The sequence below is a fragment of the Sapajus apella genome, unplaced genomic scaffold (genome assembly GCF_009761245.1).
Source record: "Sapajus apella isolate SASKATOON/1434 unplaced genomic scaffold, GSC_monkey_1.0 scaffold8, whole genome shotgun sequence".
Classification (NCBI taxonomy): Eukaryota; Metazoa; Chordata; class Mammalia; order Primates; family Cebidae; genus Sapajus; species Sapajus apella.
The window spans coordinates 365922-382603 of record NW_022436948.1 but is presented as its reverse complement, the minus strand read 5'-3'; the positions used below and the strand labels follow the sequence as shown (position 1 = coordinate 382603).

General features: G+C 46.2%; 1 protein-coding gene, 1 long non-coding RNA gene and 1 other non-coding gene across 8 annotated transcripts in view; 1 reads left to right on the top strand and 2 right to left on the bottom strand.

Moving 5' to 3' along the window:
* Positions 1–3640: 3640 nt before the first annotated feature.
* LOC116550539 lies at positions 3641–4750 on the bottom strand. Its single transcript, XR_004268483.1, has 2 exons — positions 4389–4750; positions 3641–4082 (listed from the first exon to the last, which is right to left on the bottom strand). It is a non-coding gene; the product is annotated as an uncharacterized LOC116550539 (long non-coding RNA).
* LOC116551073 lies at positions 3649–3813 on the bottom strand. The gene has a single exon (XR_004268700.1). It is a non-coding gene; the product is annotated as a U1 spliceosomal RNA (small nuclear RNA).
* Positions 4751–4987: 237 nt separating the features above from the next.
* Positions 4988–16682, top strand: part of DIP2A (disco interacting protein 2 homolog A) — a 120574-nt gene continuing 108879 nt past the window's right edge. For 4 of the 6 annotated variants that reach the window (XM_032276510.1, XM_032276509.1, XM_032276507.1 and 1 more), the window contains exon 1: positions 5008–5312. In XM_032276510.1, the coding sequence (XP_032132401.1) occupies positions 5222–5312 (91 nt within the window). In that variant the 5' untranslated portion in view covers positions 5008–5221. Of the gene's footprint in view, positions 5313–16682 lie in introns of all 6 variants that reach the window. The other 2 variants (XM_032276508.1, XM_032276506.1) reach the window with 1 other exon arrangement.

Genomic DNA, 16682 nt, shown 5'->3' with positions numbered 1-16682 from the left:
GTACACTTGTACTGCCACAGGTCCTTCTTGATATTTGGCCACCTCTTCAGTAATGTTTCCATTTCTGGAAACTGGCTCAGTTCCAGAAACTGGGCATGAAATCCTGATTTTTTAAAACTGGGATAAGCATTTCATTTTTAAATTTAATTATTTTTTGAGATAGTCTTGCCGTGTTGCCCGGGCTGGAGTGCAGTGGTGCAACCACAGCTCACTGTAACCTTTAATTCCTGGGCTCAAGTGATCCCTTCACCTCAGCTTCCCAAAATGCTGAGATTACAGGTACAGGTTACCATCTCTGGGTTTTTTTTTTTTTCCCCAGCTGTGTAGTACTCTTCCTAGCTGCCTATCTATTTTGCCTCCAGGGATGCCATGTTTATTAACCAGTTCTATAACCATACAAGTGAGGCCTCCTTGGCTGCTGCTCAGACCCTGCTGACTACTGTACTTGCAATCCTCCGACTTCTGTCAGTTAAATGTTACCTTTGGCTTCTTGGTTTTTGTTGTTGTCCCCATTATGTCCCCGAATGGCCTCTTTTGTTTTAGGATCCCATCATCATCATTGTTATCACCCAGCCAAGTTCTGGAACAGCCTTTGTCATTCTTGCCTACAGAGATGAGCCATCACTGAATATTTTAGTGACATTAGTGCCCCTTTCATCACCCTATGTCTAATGACCTTTGTAAATGATGTGTTATTTACATTTTCCTGTGGAATATCATCTGGAGGGGCTTCCAGATGCATGGAGTATATAAATTTCAGCATGCCCATGCCCCTGAACCTTTTATTCCCTTTCACCACTGTCTGCCACAGCAACTTTGCCATTTCAATTTTGCTTACCATGGCCCATGGCCTTTTCCAAGTATGGTGTTTTAAAAACACATCGGCAAATTTTTTTTTTTTTTTTTTCTTTTGAGATGGAGTTTCGCTCTTGTTACCCAGGCTGGAGTGCAATGGCGCCATCTCAGCTCACCGCAACCTCCACCTCCTGGGTTCAGGCAATTCTCCTGCCTCAGCCTCCTGAGTAGCTGGGATTACAGGCACGCACCACCATACCCAGCTGATTTTTTGTATTTTTAGTAGAGATGGGGTTTCACCATGTTGACCAGGATGGTCTCGATCTCTTGACCTCGTGATCCACCCGCCTCGGCCTCCCAAAGTGCTGGGATTACAGGCTTGAGACACCGTGCCCGGCCGGCAAATGTTTTTTATTCTTCCCTTTAGAATGTGAACCCTAATTCCTCTACCTTTGAATATGGGCGATTTAGTGACTTCATTTCTAACAAATAGGAAGTAGCAGAAGTGATGGTATGTAACTTCTGAAGCTGGTTCACAAAAGATACAGCTTTCCTTTGTCCTTAGATTGCTCTTGGAATCAGCCACCGTATTGTGAGGAAGCCACAGCCACAGGCAGTGGCATGCAGGAGTGTGCCCAATCTAGGCTGCACCCAATCTCCAGCATTAGCTGTTGGACATTGGAGGAGATGAAATCACATCATTCCAGCCTCCAGCCTCTGAGCTGCTCTAGCTGAGGCCTCAGACACTGGAACAGAGACAACCAATCCATACTGTGGCTGACCCACAGTAACCTAGAGATAATAAATGATTCTTCTTTTAAGCCACTAAGTGTGGAGTGATTTGTTATGTAGCAATAGATATACCACCATTCTAGGAGACAACCTTGAAGCAAGTCTGCACCCAGTCTTGGCCAAGGTGTTAAATCTCGTATTTCAATAAATACATCTATGCAAGTTTACATACCAGCTCCCTTCACTGACCACCCTCATAATCCAGTTCCAAACTTTCCCAGCTCCCATCAGGGCATGTTGGCTGGGTGTTACAGCTTGTTAAGGGCTGAAGTGTGTCCCCCTCAAAAGATATTGAAGCCCTAACCCCCCATACCTGTGAATGTGACATTATTTGGAAATGTGTCTTCATAGATAAGACGTGCTCATTAGGGTGGGCCCTAATCCAGTATGACTGATGTCCTTATAAAAACAGGCCCATGGCCAGGCACGGTGGCTCACGCCTGTAATCCCAGCACTTTGGGAGGCCAAGGCAGGTGGATCACCTGAGGTTGAGGAGTTTGAGATCAGTCTGACCAACATAGAGAAACCCCATCTCTACTAAAAATACAAAAAATTAGCTGGGCATGGTGGTACATGCCTGTAATCCCAGGTTCTCTGGAGGTCGAGGCAGGAGAATCGCTTGAATCTGGGAGGCAGAGGTTGTGGCGAGCCAAGATGGGGCCATTACACTCCAGCCTGGGCAACAAGAGCAAAACTTGTCTCAAAAAAAAAAAAAAAAAGCCCCACATCTAATGACCTTTGTCAATGTTATTTATGCCTTCATTTGGACACACACACACACAAGATCAACATGTGAATATAAAGGCAGGACTGAGGCAATGCGTCTGTAAGCCAAGGAACACCAAAGACTGCCAGCAAACCACCAGAAGCTAGGACAGAGGCATGAGACAGATTCTCCCTCCCAGCCCCAGAAGAAACCAACCCTGTGAACACCTTCATCTCAGACTTCTACCCTCCAGAACTCTGAGACGATAAATGTCTGTCCAATTTGTTACTGAAGCCCTAGCAAACTAATAACACAATTCTTTTGAAGGGGAGGGAGGAAGTCTCTTTTCTATCTCATTGCTTCCAGCTGAATAACGCAAAAGAAACCACCATAATTATCCATCCAGTATGCAGTATGTGGGGGGAGGGAGGAGGAGGAGTGGTAGGTTCATACGAGAGGTGAGCCACCCTGGTAGGCTTCAGGTTCAAAGCAGGTCAGGTGGGATGGCTCACCTGAGCCTAGGAGTTTGAGACAAGCCTGGGCAGCATAGCAAGAGCCTGCCTCTACAAATAAAAAAAAATTTAACCAGACATGGTGACACATGCATGTAGTCCCAGTTACTTAGGGGTGGGAGGATGGTTTGAGCCCAGAAGTTGAGGCTGCAATTAGCCATGATTCAGCAACTGCACTCCGGCCTGGACAACAGAGTAAGACACTGTCTCCAAAAAATAAAAAAGGTTTAAGGCAGTTTGGGGAGTTAAAACCTTTGAAGGCATCTACCCAGGTATCTCCAACCCACATATGATGGGTTTGTTGCTGTCTCTTTTTTAAAGATAGGGTCTCACTCCTGTTGCCCGGGCTAGAGTGCAATGGTGACATCATAGCTCACTACAGCCCTGACTTCCAGAGCTCAGGTGATCCACCCATCTTAGCCTCCTGAGGAGCTGGGGCCACAGCCATGGCCACCACCATGCCTGGCTAATTTTTTGTGTTTCCAGTGGAGACAGGGTTTTGCATGTTGCCCAAGCCCGTCTTGAACTCCTGGACTCAGGCAATCCTCCCACCTCTGCCTCCCGAAGTGCTGGGATTACAGGTGTCAGCCACGGGGCCCCGCCTCATCTCTTATAAGCAGGCTCCAAACTTAGTGGAATAGTATTTCCTTGTTTGGGCGTTTTGCCATTTTTGGAGTTCAGTCAAACAGGGATGTCAATTCCTGGGCCTGGTTCTTGTCTTTGTCCTGCTGCAGTAAATGAAGCTTCTCTGCATGCAACGGGACAGCCTCACTGGCTTTCAACTGCTTGCTGCTTGCCTTCGGCTGTCCACCTTTTTTTTTTTTTTTTCCCTTAAAAAGAGATCAGGGGAGAGCGTGAACGTAGTGTCCCACTACCACAAATTATGCAGTCGAGTTTCCCACATTTGGGGAAATCGGCAGGGGTCACCACATCCGGAGTGCAATGGATAAGCCTCGCCCTGGTAAAACCACCTTTGTGATCATGGTATCGCCCCTGCCAGGTAAGCATATGGCTGTCCACCATTCTTAAGAGACTCGGTGGCACTAAGCAATCCCCTTTTCCTTCCTCATAGCTACTCCGTTCGCCGTGTATGAAATGTCTGATACTTTACCCACATAGGTATTCCATTTCAATAGTTCACCCCCTACTTCACCACTGGTGAGTCATGCAGCCTCAACTCCCATCTTCTCACAGCTTTAACTGTTGCAGAACGGTTTCTCCAGGAGCAGATGCTGCGACTGAGTTTGGGTATGACAATGTTTACATGGTATCAGCACCTGTGAAACGAAGGGGAAGGAAGCTCGTGGACGGGGACAGAAGGGTACGTAGGTCCCGCCAAGCTCTGGCCGGCCTGGTGTGGACCTCCGGAGCCAGAACTGCTGGGGCTCGCCGAACGGTGACAGTCCAGCCTCACTAACAGACGCGCGGCATGGGTGCACGACCCCGCCGCTCAGGCCGCCACAGCCACCCTCGCGCCATCAGACACACCGCCCACGCGTTCGGGGTGCAGGTGGGGCCCTCTCAGTGGGGCTCCGCCAGGCCCCAGGCCCCTCCTCGTCCGTCCTCCCGCCTTCCAAGGTCACCTCGCAGTCCGACATGGCTGCCGGGGCTCCTTCGGGGCCAACCACGTGTCCTTCTAGGGCTGTATTTCAAAGCAAAGGCGTGAACACCCGTAAAGGTGCGAGACAGGCGCCTCGCCGCCACCACGGCCGGCGTAGCGTTCGCGGTCAGCGCAGCCCCAAAGTGAAGACAGCGGTTAATGCGGGCGCGCCAAGCCACGGGGACCAAAGACGAGCCCGAGAGGGGCGGCTTGGGTGGGAAGGCCGCGCGCGGGGCCACTAGCGGCGCCTCGGGGTCAGCGTGGGGACCTTGCGGCCAGCACCCACGCCCACGGGCCGCCCAGCCCCACGCAGGCGCCTCACGCCCCAAGCGCCGCAGCCCGCCCGCCTCACGCCCGCCCGCCCGCCTCAGGCCCGCCACCCCCGCGCAGAGCCTGTCGGGAGCGGCGCACTCCCGCCTCTGCCAATGGGAGCCCGGAGCGGCAGCGACGCGTCTTTGCGGCCAATGGAAGCGAGGCTCTGGTGTTGCTGGGTGGGGCCCGGCGGGCAGGCAGGGCCCGAGACCCACCGCGCACGCGCGCTCGCCACCCGCCCTTCCCGCCGCGCACGCGCTCCCGCGTAGGGCCGGCCGGGCGCTCAGGAGCGCGCGGGGCAGCGGCGGCGCGAAGGAGCCATCCGCGCTCGTGCCCGCGCGGGTGCGTTGCCGCCCTGGCAGCGCCCCTGCCCCGCCGCCTCCCGCTCCTTGCCTGGCGGACGTAGGTTGTTTGCCTGAGGGGAGCAACGTAGCGGCGGTCCGCGCTCCCGCCGCCAGGCCCGGTCCGGCTCCAGCCTCTGCCCGGACGCTGGCCGGCCTGGCCATGGCTGACCGCGGGTGCCCGCTGGAGGGGGCGCCGCTGCCCGTCGAGGTGCGGGAGAGCCTGGCTGAACTGGAGCTGGAGTTGTCGGAAGGTGAGCCGGACCCCGCCCTCACCCGGGACCCCTGCGCGGCCTCTCGCGTCCGGGACCCGCCCCTCACCCGGGACCCCGGTTCCTCAACCCCGGGACCCCGCCCCTCACCCTGGACCCCAGCACGGCCCCTCACCCCGGGACCCCACCCGTTACCCCCAAGTCCTCCCGCCCTTCGTCGCCAGGACCCGGTCCCTCACCCCGGGACTCTGGCCCCTCCCCCTTGGGACCCCTCCCTTCACCCCGGGACTCCCGTGCTGCCCCTCCGGACCCCCGACTTTCACCCCCAGGACCCCCTTGTGGCTCCTCACACCGGGGACCACTGCCCCGCCTCTCATACAAGGACCTCCTGCGGCCCCTCACGCCTGGGACGCTTACTCCTCACCCCAGGACCCCAATACGGCGGCGCTGAACCCAAGACCCCCGCCTGGACCCCCCACACCGGGACCCCTACCCAATTTCTGGAGACCTTTCCTTACCCCCAGCTGCTCCCACCGTGGGATCTGACCCCAAGGACTGGCCTTGACTAGGTCGTTTGGCCAGGTGTGGAATCTTGGGGGGAATGCCCGCTTTTGCCTCAGGCTGTGAGCCCTTTTCTCCAGGCTGTGGGTCTGGGCTTCACCGGGGTGACTGTGTCCGTTGTCCGCGGGCAGCTACTTCCCTGGAGCTAGGAGCCCGCGCCCCGCGCCTGGTGCTCTAGGAGCTGCACCCTGTGCCTCGTTTTACTATCTATAAAATGGGGTTATAACAGCACTTTCCTTTTTGGATTGTTATGAGGCCAAACTACCTTAATATGTGTGCAAAACACATAACGCAGGAGTTGTTAGCCCCCTTCATGGAATTTTTTAAAGTAAAAAAAAAAAAAGTCTTATAAATGGTTAGTCGATAAAAATAGACTGGAGTAATCTGGCTTCAGAGGTGGTGGGTGGCATTTCCCATTTGGATGTTATCCCTGTCAAGGCCCGTGTCCTGATGTTCCTTTTGGCTGTCATTGGGAAGGAGTTAGGTTTTTCTTCAGTATCAGGAAGGACTTGCAGTCCTTGAAGAAAAGCATGTAATTGATTCTTACTCTGTTTTTGAGACCTAAATGCATTTTCAGCTTTTAGAATCCATTTTTAAAATCTTATTCTTTTTTTTTTTTTTTGAGATGGAGTTTTCACTCATGTTGCCCAGGCTGGAGTGCAATGGCGTAATCTTGGCTCACCACAACCTCCGCCTCCCAGGCTTAAATGATTCTCCTGCCTCAGCCTCCTGAGTAGCTGGGATTACAGGCATGGGCCACCACACCTGGCTAATTTTTTGTATTTTTAGTAGAGACGGGGTTACTCCATGTTGGTCAGGCTGGTCTCGAACTCCTAACCTCAGATGATCCACTCGCCTCAGCCTCTCAAAGTGCCGGGATTACAGGCATGAGCTACTATGCCCGGCCAATGATCTTATTATTTTTACTGTAAGTTTTAGATTGATAGATTTTGCTGAGTCTGGGGTATTTTTCAAAATATCTAATGAATATGAGCGCTAGCACATAGTAAGTCGTTTAATCCTTACCAACCTTAGGGAAGTAGATGCTGTTGTGATCTTGTTTTACATATAATAACAGCATATACTTGCAATTGTTTTGAATTTATCATTCAAATTTTAAAAGTGTCGTGATATGTGACACATTTTTTTTTTTTTTTTTTTTTTTTTTTTTGAGATGGAGTCACCCAGGCTGAAGTACAGTGGCACAATCTTGGCTCACTGCAATTTTTGCCTCCCAGGTTCATGCGATTCTCCTGCCTCAGCCTCGAGTAGCTGGGATTACAGGTGCCCGCCATCACACCCAGCTAATTTTTTGTTTTTTCAGTAGAAGTAGGGTTTCACCATGTTGACCAGGCTGGTCACCAGCTCCTTACCTCAGGTGATCCACCTGCCTCTGCCTACCAAAGTGCTGGGATTATACACACGAGCCACCGTGCCTGGCTTATGGCACATTTTTAAAAAATGGAAGTACAGTTTGAGTTCACAGTGGCTTCATGCTTGTAATCCCAACACTTTGGGAGGCTACAGTGGCTTGAAGACATGAGTTCAGAACAGCCTGAGTAATATAGCAAGACAATTTCTCTGTAGTATTAAAATCAGCTGGGCAAGGTGGTGTGCACCTGTAGTTCCAGCTACTTGGGAGGCTGGGGCAGGAGAATCACTTGAGCTTTGGAGCACTGCAGCCTGGGCGATAGAGCGAGACTGTCTCTCAAAGAGAAGAAGGAAAGAAATGGATGGATTTGAGAATTTTTGGTGATTAGATTCTCTTAGGCGGTCTGACAGACTTAATTTAGAAATTTGACAGGATCTACTGTACTGCATTTGTTAAGGCTCTTTAGGGAAAATCATATATATGCAGTTTAGATTCTACACGTTTCAAATATATTTTTGCATAGTGCTAATTTCTGCTCCAATGAATTCATTATTCCTTCAATTTCTCATTATCTTGTAGTTGTGTTTGAGTGCTTGCTAGGAATTGATAATTGAATCCTCAAAGTACTTCATAATTTGTGGGACAAAACATAAGTACTTAAATGAAAGAAATGTTTCCTATCGAATTCATTTATGCTAGTGTCATTTTAGAGATATGTAGGGTATGTATAGATAAGTAAACGTATAAGATTATGTAACATGGAAAAGTACCTTAAGTTGAGAAAGGAAGTAAACAAAAAAGTATTAAACCCAGGTATGGTGGCCCGGGCCTGTAATCTCTGCATTTTGAGACGCTGAGGCAGGAGGATCGCTTGAGCCCAGGAGTTTGAGACCAGCCTAGGCAACACACGGAGACTCTGCCTCTACCAAAAAAAAAATAGGCTGGGCTTGGTGGTGTGCGCCTATAGTCCCAGCTACTCAAGGGGCTGAGGTGGGAGGATCACTTGAGGAGCTTGTGAGCCTTTATATGCCACTGCATTCTAGCCTGGGAGACAGAGTGAGACCTTGTCTCCAAAAAAAAAAAAAGTGTTAAGGGGAAAAGACAGCAGAGAGCAGAGTAGTAGAGTGGCAGCCAAGGAGGTGGAAGCTCTGGCTTCTTGGCTTCTTTCCCTGCTCCTAGATTAGCCTGACACTTCTTTTGTCCAACATAGGTCAGTGATTACTTAGCCACAGTCACACATGTGGACCTGACTTCGAGGGTGCTTCCATAGGTTAGTGCTGGCTTCTATAGTTTGTGTTGTGGTTGTTGTTGACATGGGGTCTCCTCTTTGGATTTGGAGATGGTTATTGATAAGGACTTTGTTTTTGGCAGAGTTTTGGCATCTTCACACAGTGGCTGGCATCTGGTAAAGTGTCTGTGAATCTCTAGTAAATTATAATGTCTGTAAACTTGGGTTTGGTCAGCTGTAAAAGGAGGTGAATACCAGCTTTACTAACATTCCAGGTTTATTGTAAAGATTCAGTCAGATAGTGTGTTTGAAAATTCTTTGAAACTGGTGTTTTATTTACATCATTAAAGGGAGATACTAGTAATGAGCTATAGTCCTAAAACCAAAGTTAGTGTTTCCTTGTCATTATTTTTATATCTTGTCAAAATAGTATAACTTTTTCATAGCATTCACATTTATCTGAGTGAGAAATTGCCTAAAACAGAGTTGTCACTGTGCTTGGTAGGTTGGAAGGAAGAAGAAGCTTAAAAGTGACAAAGATGCTGCCTTCAATGGAAACTGGTAATGAGTGATATCTGAATAATCTAGAAAATCCTGCATCCCTTCCCCTCAGCCTGTTGAAAGTATCCCCCTGCCTTTATTCATATTTCACACCTGGCCTTATTCTCCAATATCCTCAGTGCATTCTTATCAACCATTGTGATAGGCGTTGGTCCGGGAAAGTTCTGGCAGAATGCTATGATTTCTTTCCCTAGGGCAAGTTTGCTGAATTTGTGTTATAGATTCCCAAAACGAAAATAAGGCATAGCTGTGTTCTTGCTCCTTAACTTTTCTGGCTGTTTTGCCCTCTTGACTTAGGAGTCTGCTTCAGATTAAGATAAAGAGTGGAAGTACATGGAACCCCACTCTTCTTAGACCCCTTCTTAGACCGCTTACCCCCAGCCATGAACACATACAGAAGAATTCATACATGTGGCTCCTGAAAACCTGTCAGGATGTTCATGGATGAAAGTGAGATCATTAGAGGTACAACCTTGATATTTAAAAAAGAATTAATTCCCAAACCTTTGTGCTTTGCCTGTTACCGTTACAAATTCTTGGACACACCTCACAGCTGCTTTTGGCACACCAGTGCTGTACAGTGTCTTGGAGCTATTGCTGCTGAACTGCTTTAAAAACATGGACGGTGGTATTTTGTTCTTTGTTTTAGTGGTCTGCAGTAGGTTAGAGAGGAAATTCCTGCACAATAGGCTACCTTTATCCCACTCCTATTATTTTATTCTGGTTAATAGGTCTATTCCACAGCTTTAACTTCAGTATTTTTCTTGATTTCTTATGTTCTATAATGCCGGACTTCCAGTCTAGATGGAATAAGGGGGAAAAACACAGTTTGTGGGTATACAGGAAGAGATTTCTCTCACAAAGCTTTCTCTTTAACTGTCTTTAATTTCTAAAATCTGTGATATTCTTTTTTTTTTTTTTTTATTTGAGATGAGTCTCCCTCTGTCCCTCAGGATGGAGTGCAGTGGCCCAATCTCGGCTCACTGTAACCTCTGTCTCCTGGGTTCAAGCGATTCTCCTGCTTCAGCCCCCCAGGTAGCTGGGAGTACAGGTGCCCAACACCTCGCCCTGCTAATTTTTGTTTTTGTAGTAGAGATGGGTTTCACCAAATTAGTCATGCTGGTCTTGAGCTCCTGACCTCAGGTGACCCACCCATCTCGGCCTCCCAAAGTGCTAGGATTACATGTGTGAGCCACCGTCCTCCGCCATAATTCTTAATTTCCAAAATGACAGCCTGGCATTGCCATTATGTTAATAAACATTTGTTGTACTTCTTAAATATTTTGTGGTATATAAAAGTTCTCCTGTTTGGCCAGGCGCGGTGGCTCACACCTGTAATCCCAGAACTTTGGGAGGTCGAGGTGGGTGGGTCACCTGAGGTTAGGAGTTTGAGACCAGCCTGATCAACATGGTGAAACCCCGTCTCTACTAAATACAAAAAATTAGCCAGGCGTGGTGGCGTACGCTTATAATCCCTGCTACTTGGGAGGCTGAGGCAGGAGAATTGCTGGAACCAAGGAGGCGGAGGTTGCAGTGAGCCGAGATTGCACCATTGCACTCCAGCCTGGGCGACAAGAGCAAAACTCAAGTCTCAAAAAAAAAAAAAAAAAAAGTCAGATTTAGCTCTTTTCCACAGATCATAAGGCTTTGCACAATGTTGTATTGAAAAGGTAATACATATACACATGGCAGAGTAATGAAAGAGTTCAAAGGAAATGTAGGGTAGAATGAGTCTCCCTCCTACCTTTTTCCAGAGGTGACCTCTGGTGACTGTTTCCTGTGTTTCTTCCAGAAGTAATCGGTCAGTTCTCTTTATTTATTTTATTTTTATTCTTTTGAGATGGAGTTTGACTCTGTTGCCCAGGCTGGAGTGCAGTTTTGCAATCTCGGCTTACTGCAACCTCTGCCTCCTGGGTTCAAGTGATTCTCCTGCCTCAGCCTCCCAAGTAGCTTCGATTACAGGCATGCGCCACCATGCCTGACTAATTTTTTTTTTTTTTTTTTTTTTTTGGTATTTAGTAGAGACGAGGTTTCATCATTTTGGTCAGGCTGGCCTGGAACTCCTGACCTCAAATGATCCATCCGCCTTGGCCTCCCAAAGTGCTGAGATTACAGGTTTAAGCCTCTATGCCAGGTCCAATCTTCCAGTTCTCAAACCATGGTTCACAGACCTCTCATGAGCCTTTCTGGAGGCCTATCTGGGAAGACTGTTTTTATAATAATACTAAAGATGCCATTTCTATTTTTACTGTGTTGACTCTTGTACTGATGGTCCAAAAGCAATAGTAGGGAAAACTGCTGGCTCTTTAACATAAATTGAGGCAGGGACTCCATGTGGCACTAATAGTCATTGTATTATTCACTACTTCTCCACTTGCAGTTTAAAAAAAGCAAAAAGGGCTGCTTTCACTTAAACATACCCTGGTGAAGCAGTAAAAATTAATTTTAAAAAATTTTGGCCTTTTTTAAAAGGCCAAAACGCTTTTGCTTTGAAGCACTTTTGCCACACGAAGAGGTACAGTGCCTGTTTTGAGAAACAGCAGTTGTGTAGTTTGAGTTGCAAAGCGAACTAGCTACTTTTATTGTGAAATGCCATTTTTGCTTGAAGAAATGGGTGGCAGACAAGCTGCGGTTATTGAGACTTGGGTATTTGGTGGACATTTTCTGGAAAATAGATGAAGGAAAATAACTGACAATTTATGACCAATGATAATATTTGTGCTTTCAAGCAAAATTCAGAATTTTGAAAAACCTTTATCTGCAACCATGGCTTGACAGTTTCCCAATAGTTAAGGACTTCTTTGATTGGTGGCAATGTTAATAAATGAGTATTCATTAATATAATGAAATGTGTCAACATTTGGAAGATCTGCATAATTCTGTGAACTAGTATTTTCCAGCTCACCATGGTGCATGGTAAAAGATTCATTGAAAAGATAGGCCAATGGACTTTAATGTAATGATATGAAAAGTTCACTGATACAGCTTTAGATTCTATATTACAGCTTTTCTATTTTTATTTATTTTTTTTTTTGAGACAGTGTTTCTGTCACCCAGGCTGGAGTGCAGTGGCGTGATCTTGGCTCACTGCAACCTCCACCTCCTGAGTTCAAGTGATTCTCCTGCCTCAACCTCCCGAGTAGCTGGGACTACAGGCACATGCCACCACGCCCTACTAATTTTTGTTTTTTTTTTTTAGTAGAGATGGGGTTTCACTGTGTTAGCTGGGATGGTCTCGATCTCCTGACCTCGCAATCCACCTGCCTCGGCCTCCCAAAGTGCTGGGATTACAGGTGTGAGTCACTGCGCCCGGCAACTATTTTTTTGAGACTACTCCATGCCTAGTTTTGGGGTGGTATCAAAGAAGAATGTCCACAGTGATCTGAAAAGGCTGCTGAAAACACCCTTCCCTTTTCCAACTGCGTATCTCTCTGTAAATGGATTTGATTCATAGACTTCAACCAAAAAACCATATAGTGCAACAGATTGGATGCTGAAGCAGATATGAGAATCCCTATGTCTTCTCTGAAGTCAGAGCTAAAGTGACTGGCAAAAATGTAAAGTAACGCCTCTTCTCAATAAATGTTTTTGTTTTCAGAAATGTATTACCTTTAGTAAAAATATATTTACCTTAACATCTAGTCAGTTTATTAAAAATTTCAAATGAGTTAAATATTTTTAAAATTTCATGTACTTTTTGTTTGTTTATTTGCTTGTTTGTTTTTAAAGATAGGGTCTTACTCTGTTGCCCAGGCAGGAGTTCAGTAATGAGAGAATAGCTCACTGCTGCCTTGTACTCCTGGGTTCAAACGAAGCCTCTTGAATAGCTACAACATAGTAGCTGAAAGACATGAATGTCATCATCTCTTTATATTTTTTGTAACATTTTAAAACTATTGTCTAGTTTAATATATCAGTTTATGTATATAAGGACAATCAGGCATTTCAGTTCATAAAACATGTTTGAAAATCTTTAACAATTATACTTACTGACTAGTTGCTTGTATGTAACACTAACAAAATGTATTATTCATGATTCAGGAATACCCTCTTCAGAGTTTTTTTTTTTTTTTTCCCATAGTAAATTATCCCAGTACAAGTGTCTTTTTATAAAATTTTGATTTATAAGTTTATTTAAAAATATCAGCACCTGACCAGGCACAGTGGTTCACACCTGTAATCCTAGCACTTTGGGAGGCTGAGGCGGGTAGATTGCCTGAGAGCAGGAGTTCGAGATTAGCCTAACCAACATAGTGAAACCCTGTCTCTACCAAAAACATAGAAAATTAGCTGGGCGTGTTGGCGGGCACCTGTTATCCCAGCTACTCAGGAGGCTGAGGCAGGAGAATCACCGGAACCTGGGAGGTGGAGGTTGCGGTGAGCCGAAATCGCGTCATTGCACTCCAGCCTGGGCAATGAATGAGACTCCGTCTCAAAAAAAAAAAAAAAAAAAAAATCAGCACCAGCTGGGCACAGTGGCTCACACCTGTAATCCCAGGACTTTGGGAGGCTGAGGAGGGCAGATCATTTGAGCTCAGGATTTTAGGATCAGCCTGGATAACTTGGTGAAACCCCATCTCTACTAAAAATACAAAAATTAGGGCCAGGTGTGGTGGCTCATGCCAGCAATCCTGCAAGGCCGATGCCCATGGATAACTTGAGACCAGAAGTTCCAGACCAGCCTGGGCAACATGGCAAAACTCTGTCTCTACTAAAAATACAAAAATTAGCTGGATGTGGTGGCAAGTACCTGTAATCCCAGCTGCTTGGGAGGCTGAGGCAGGGAGAACCCAAGGCTGCAGTGACCTGAAATTGCACCACTACACTCCATGAGACCCTGTCTAAAAAAAATAATAATAATAATAAAAATAAGAAAATCAGCACCAGAACAAATACTACACAAGCCCACTTGTATCAGGAACTTAGAACAGTCAAACTCATAGAAGTAGAGAGTAAAATGGTGGTTATTCGGGACTTGGATGGAGGGAGAATCTGGAAGGTGTTGATCCAAGGGGATATAGTTTCAGTTACACAAGGTGAATAACTCCTAGAGAGCTGCTGTACAGCATAGTGTATATAGTTAACAATACTGTATTGTACATTTAAAAATTTGTTAAGAGAGTAGATCTTTATGTTAAATGTTCTCATCACAAACAGAGAAAAAGAAGAAACTTTTAGAGTTGATGGTTATGTTTGTGGGATGGTTTCATGGGATATACTTATCTTTAAACTCATCAAGATTTATGCATTAAATATGCACAAGTTCTTACAGGTTAATCACATGTTAGTTTAAAAAAAGAAATATCAGTGATTTCAATTTTAATATCCTAAAACTTTAAACATGCTTCATTGCCAGCTATTCTGTACCTAATTCCTTTCTTTCACCGCTTAAGTTTAAACTTTACTTTCTCTTTGAGGCTCTGCCTTCTACTAAAGCTCCTTCCTCCCCTGCCCTCACATAATAAAGTGCCTGTGCTCTGTATCCTTTTAAAACTCATTGTATCACTTTTGTAGGATCATAGTTATTTGTTTCATGATTATTTGTTTGCTTGTCTTTTCTATACCATTTTAAAGGGAACATTTCAAGAGGAAGGTTTGATCTGTTCATCTATCTCCAGCACCTTGTACATTTTAGGCACTTTAATGAATGCTACTGAATAATAAAAGGGAAAAACCTCGCATGGTGTTTATTCTGTTTCAAATAAAGAATCCTCTGTAAATGGATTAATACTTAGCTATTTTTACAGCAGTTTTTCTAATTCAGTGAACCCATCAGCAGGATGGATCTGTGCCTCAGGGAGGCATTGAATCAGAATGTGGTCTTTGTTGCTTTAAGTGACCAGAAAGAAAAAACTTAGAGGAGACTGAGATGAGTGCACTGTTGCTTCTGTCCTCTTGTAGTAGTCCAGGCTAAGCTGAAGAGGTCTCACTGGTGTGGAACTCGACCTACATCTAATCTAGTAGTTTGTTAGGGGCCCATGAGGGCATAATCCACTGATGGCCTCATTGCTTGTACTGTGGGTCCACACTGCTCTCAAGCTGAGGCTGCGCTTCCTATAGCAGGAATACTAGGGCTCTTTCCCAGGAGTCCTGATGGGAACTTTGGCTCAAGGACTCCCCATTGGCCAGAACTTTCTTAGTGCTGCCTTTAGTCTAAGAGTTTTTCTGTCCGACCTGCTGCCTTTTCCTCTTACCCTGGCAAAAATCCACTGGTTGTCTCCCCATTTTCCCTCAAGGGCGTTTTCCCACGTAAATCTGTTTCCCATCGAATCACGTGATAGCATCTGCTTTTCAGAGGATGTGAACTGCCATAGGGGGTCACTGATTTAGATCCACCTTAGAAGGGCTGATTTATCTGGCGTCAGTTTAGATGTTTGTCTTCCTTATTAATAGTCTGCTCATCGAGGTTGTACCTGGCACATGGTTGTTGGTCAAGGTGTATTGAATGCTTCACTGTTCTCAGGATTCTGTTGCCTGTGTCTGACTCTGGTTTAGTTACCCATCATGAAGCTTCATGAGAGCAGGGGCCAAACCTGCCTTGTTCCTCTGAGTTTCAGGCACCAGAGCAGGCTTATGCATTGTCCATGTCTAACTCCTCTAGCTGGCTGACTCTCCCTCTGTGTGACTCAGCACCATCTGCTCTTCTTTAGGAGCACTTATTTTAAGGAATGCAATAAACAATTGCAATAAGTAATTATCCAAAGTATTAATACCGTTGATAATTCTGTGTCTTATGTTGGTCTTCCCTACTTGGAGCAGTCCAAAAGACCTTTAAGAGAGCGGCGTTGCTGTTCTGCTCTGCACTGGCCAGGCCTGTAAACTGCCTTGACCTCTCACACCTGGCACTTGATGACAGGGACTAAGAAACATGCTGTCTCAAGGACACCTGTCTATAGGGAGAGCATACCTGCCTTTTTTCCTAGGGCAGGACTTCAGCAAAGGTGTATAGGGGGTGTGTGTGTGTGTCAGGGTTGTGCAGTTCAAGACAGCCTCTCTCGGCCATTTAGTTCCCTTCTCCTCTTTGACCTTTAGTCTCACAAAGTGGATTGAATGTACATCCAGGACTTAGAAGTTGGAAAAGAGATTCAGAGATGGGGGCACTGGTCTGCTGGAGTGCAGAGTCTGTCTGATGATGTGTCCTCTTGGAAATGAGCATGAAGGAGTGGAGTCACCCCTGTGCCTGGTGTCCCCTTTCATGTAGTGTGTCCTCAGTGACCATTAGCCATGTGTAGCCGCTTCTCTCATCATCGGGGCAGGGCAAGGACCAGGATAAGTGTCTTTAGAAGGTTGAAAAAAAAAAAGTTCAAGAGCTGCAGTTTTGTTTTTCAAATCCCATATTTAATCTTTTAACGTATTATTAATGTATTATTTTGTCTGACGTGATACACATTTATTTACCATAAAAGTGAATTCAGGCCGGGTATGGTGGCTCACGTCTGTAATTTCAGCACTTTAGGAAGCCAAGGTGGGTGAATCACCTGAGGTCAGGAGTTTGAGACCAGCCTGGCCAACATGATGAAACCCCGTCTCTACTAAAAATACAAAAAAATTGGCTGGGTACGGTGGCTCAACCCTGTAATCCCAGTATTTTGGGAGGCTGAGATGGGCAGATCACCTGAGGTTGAGAGTTTGAGACCAGCCTGATCAACATGGAGAAGCCTCATCTTTACTAAAAATACAAAATTTGTCA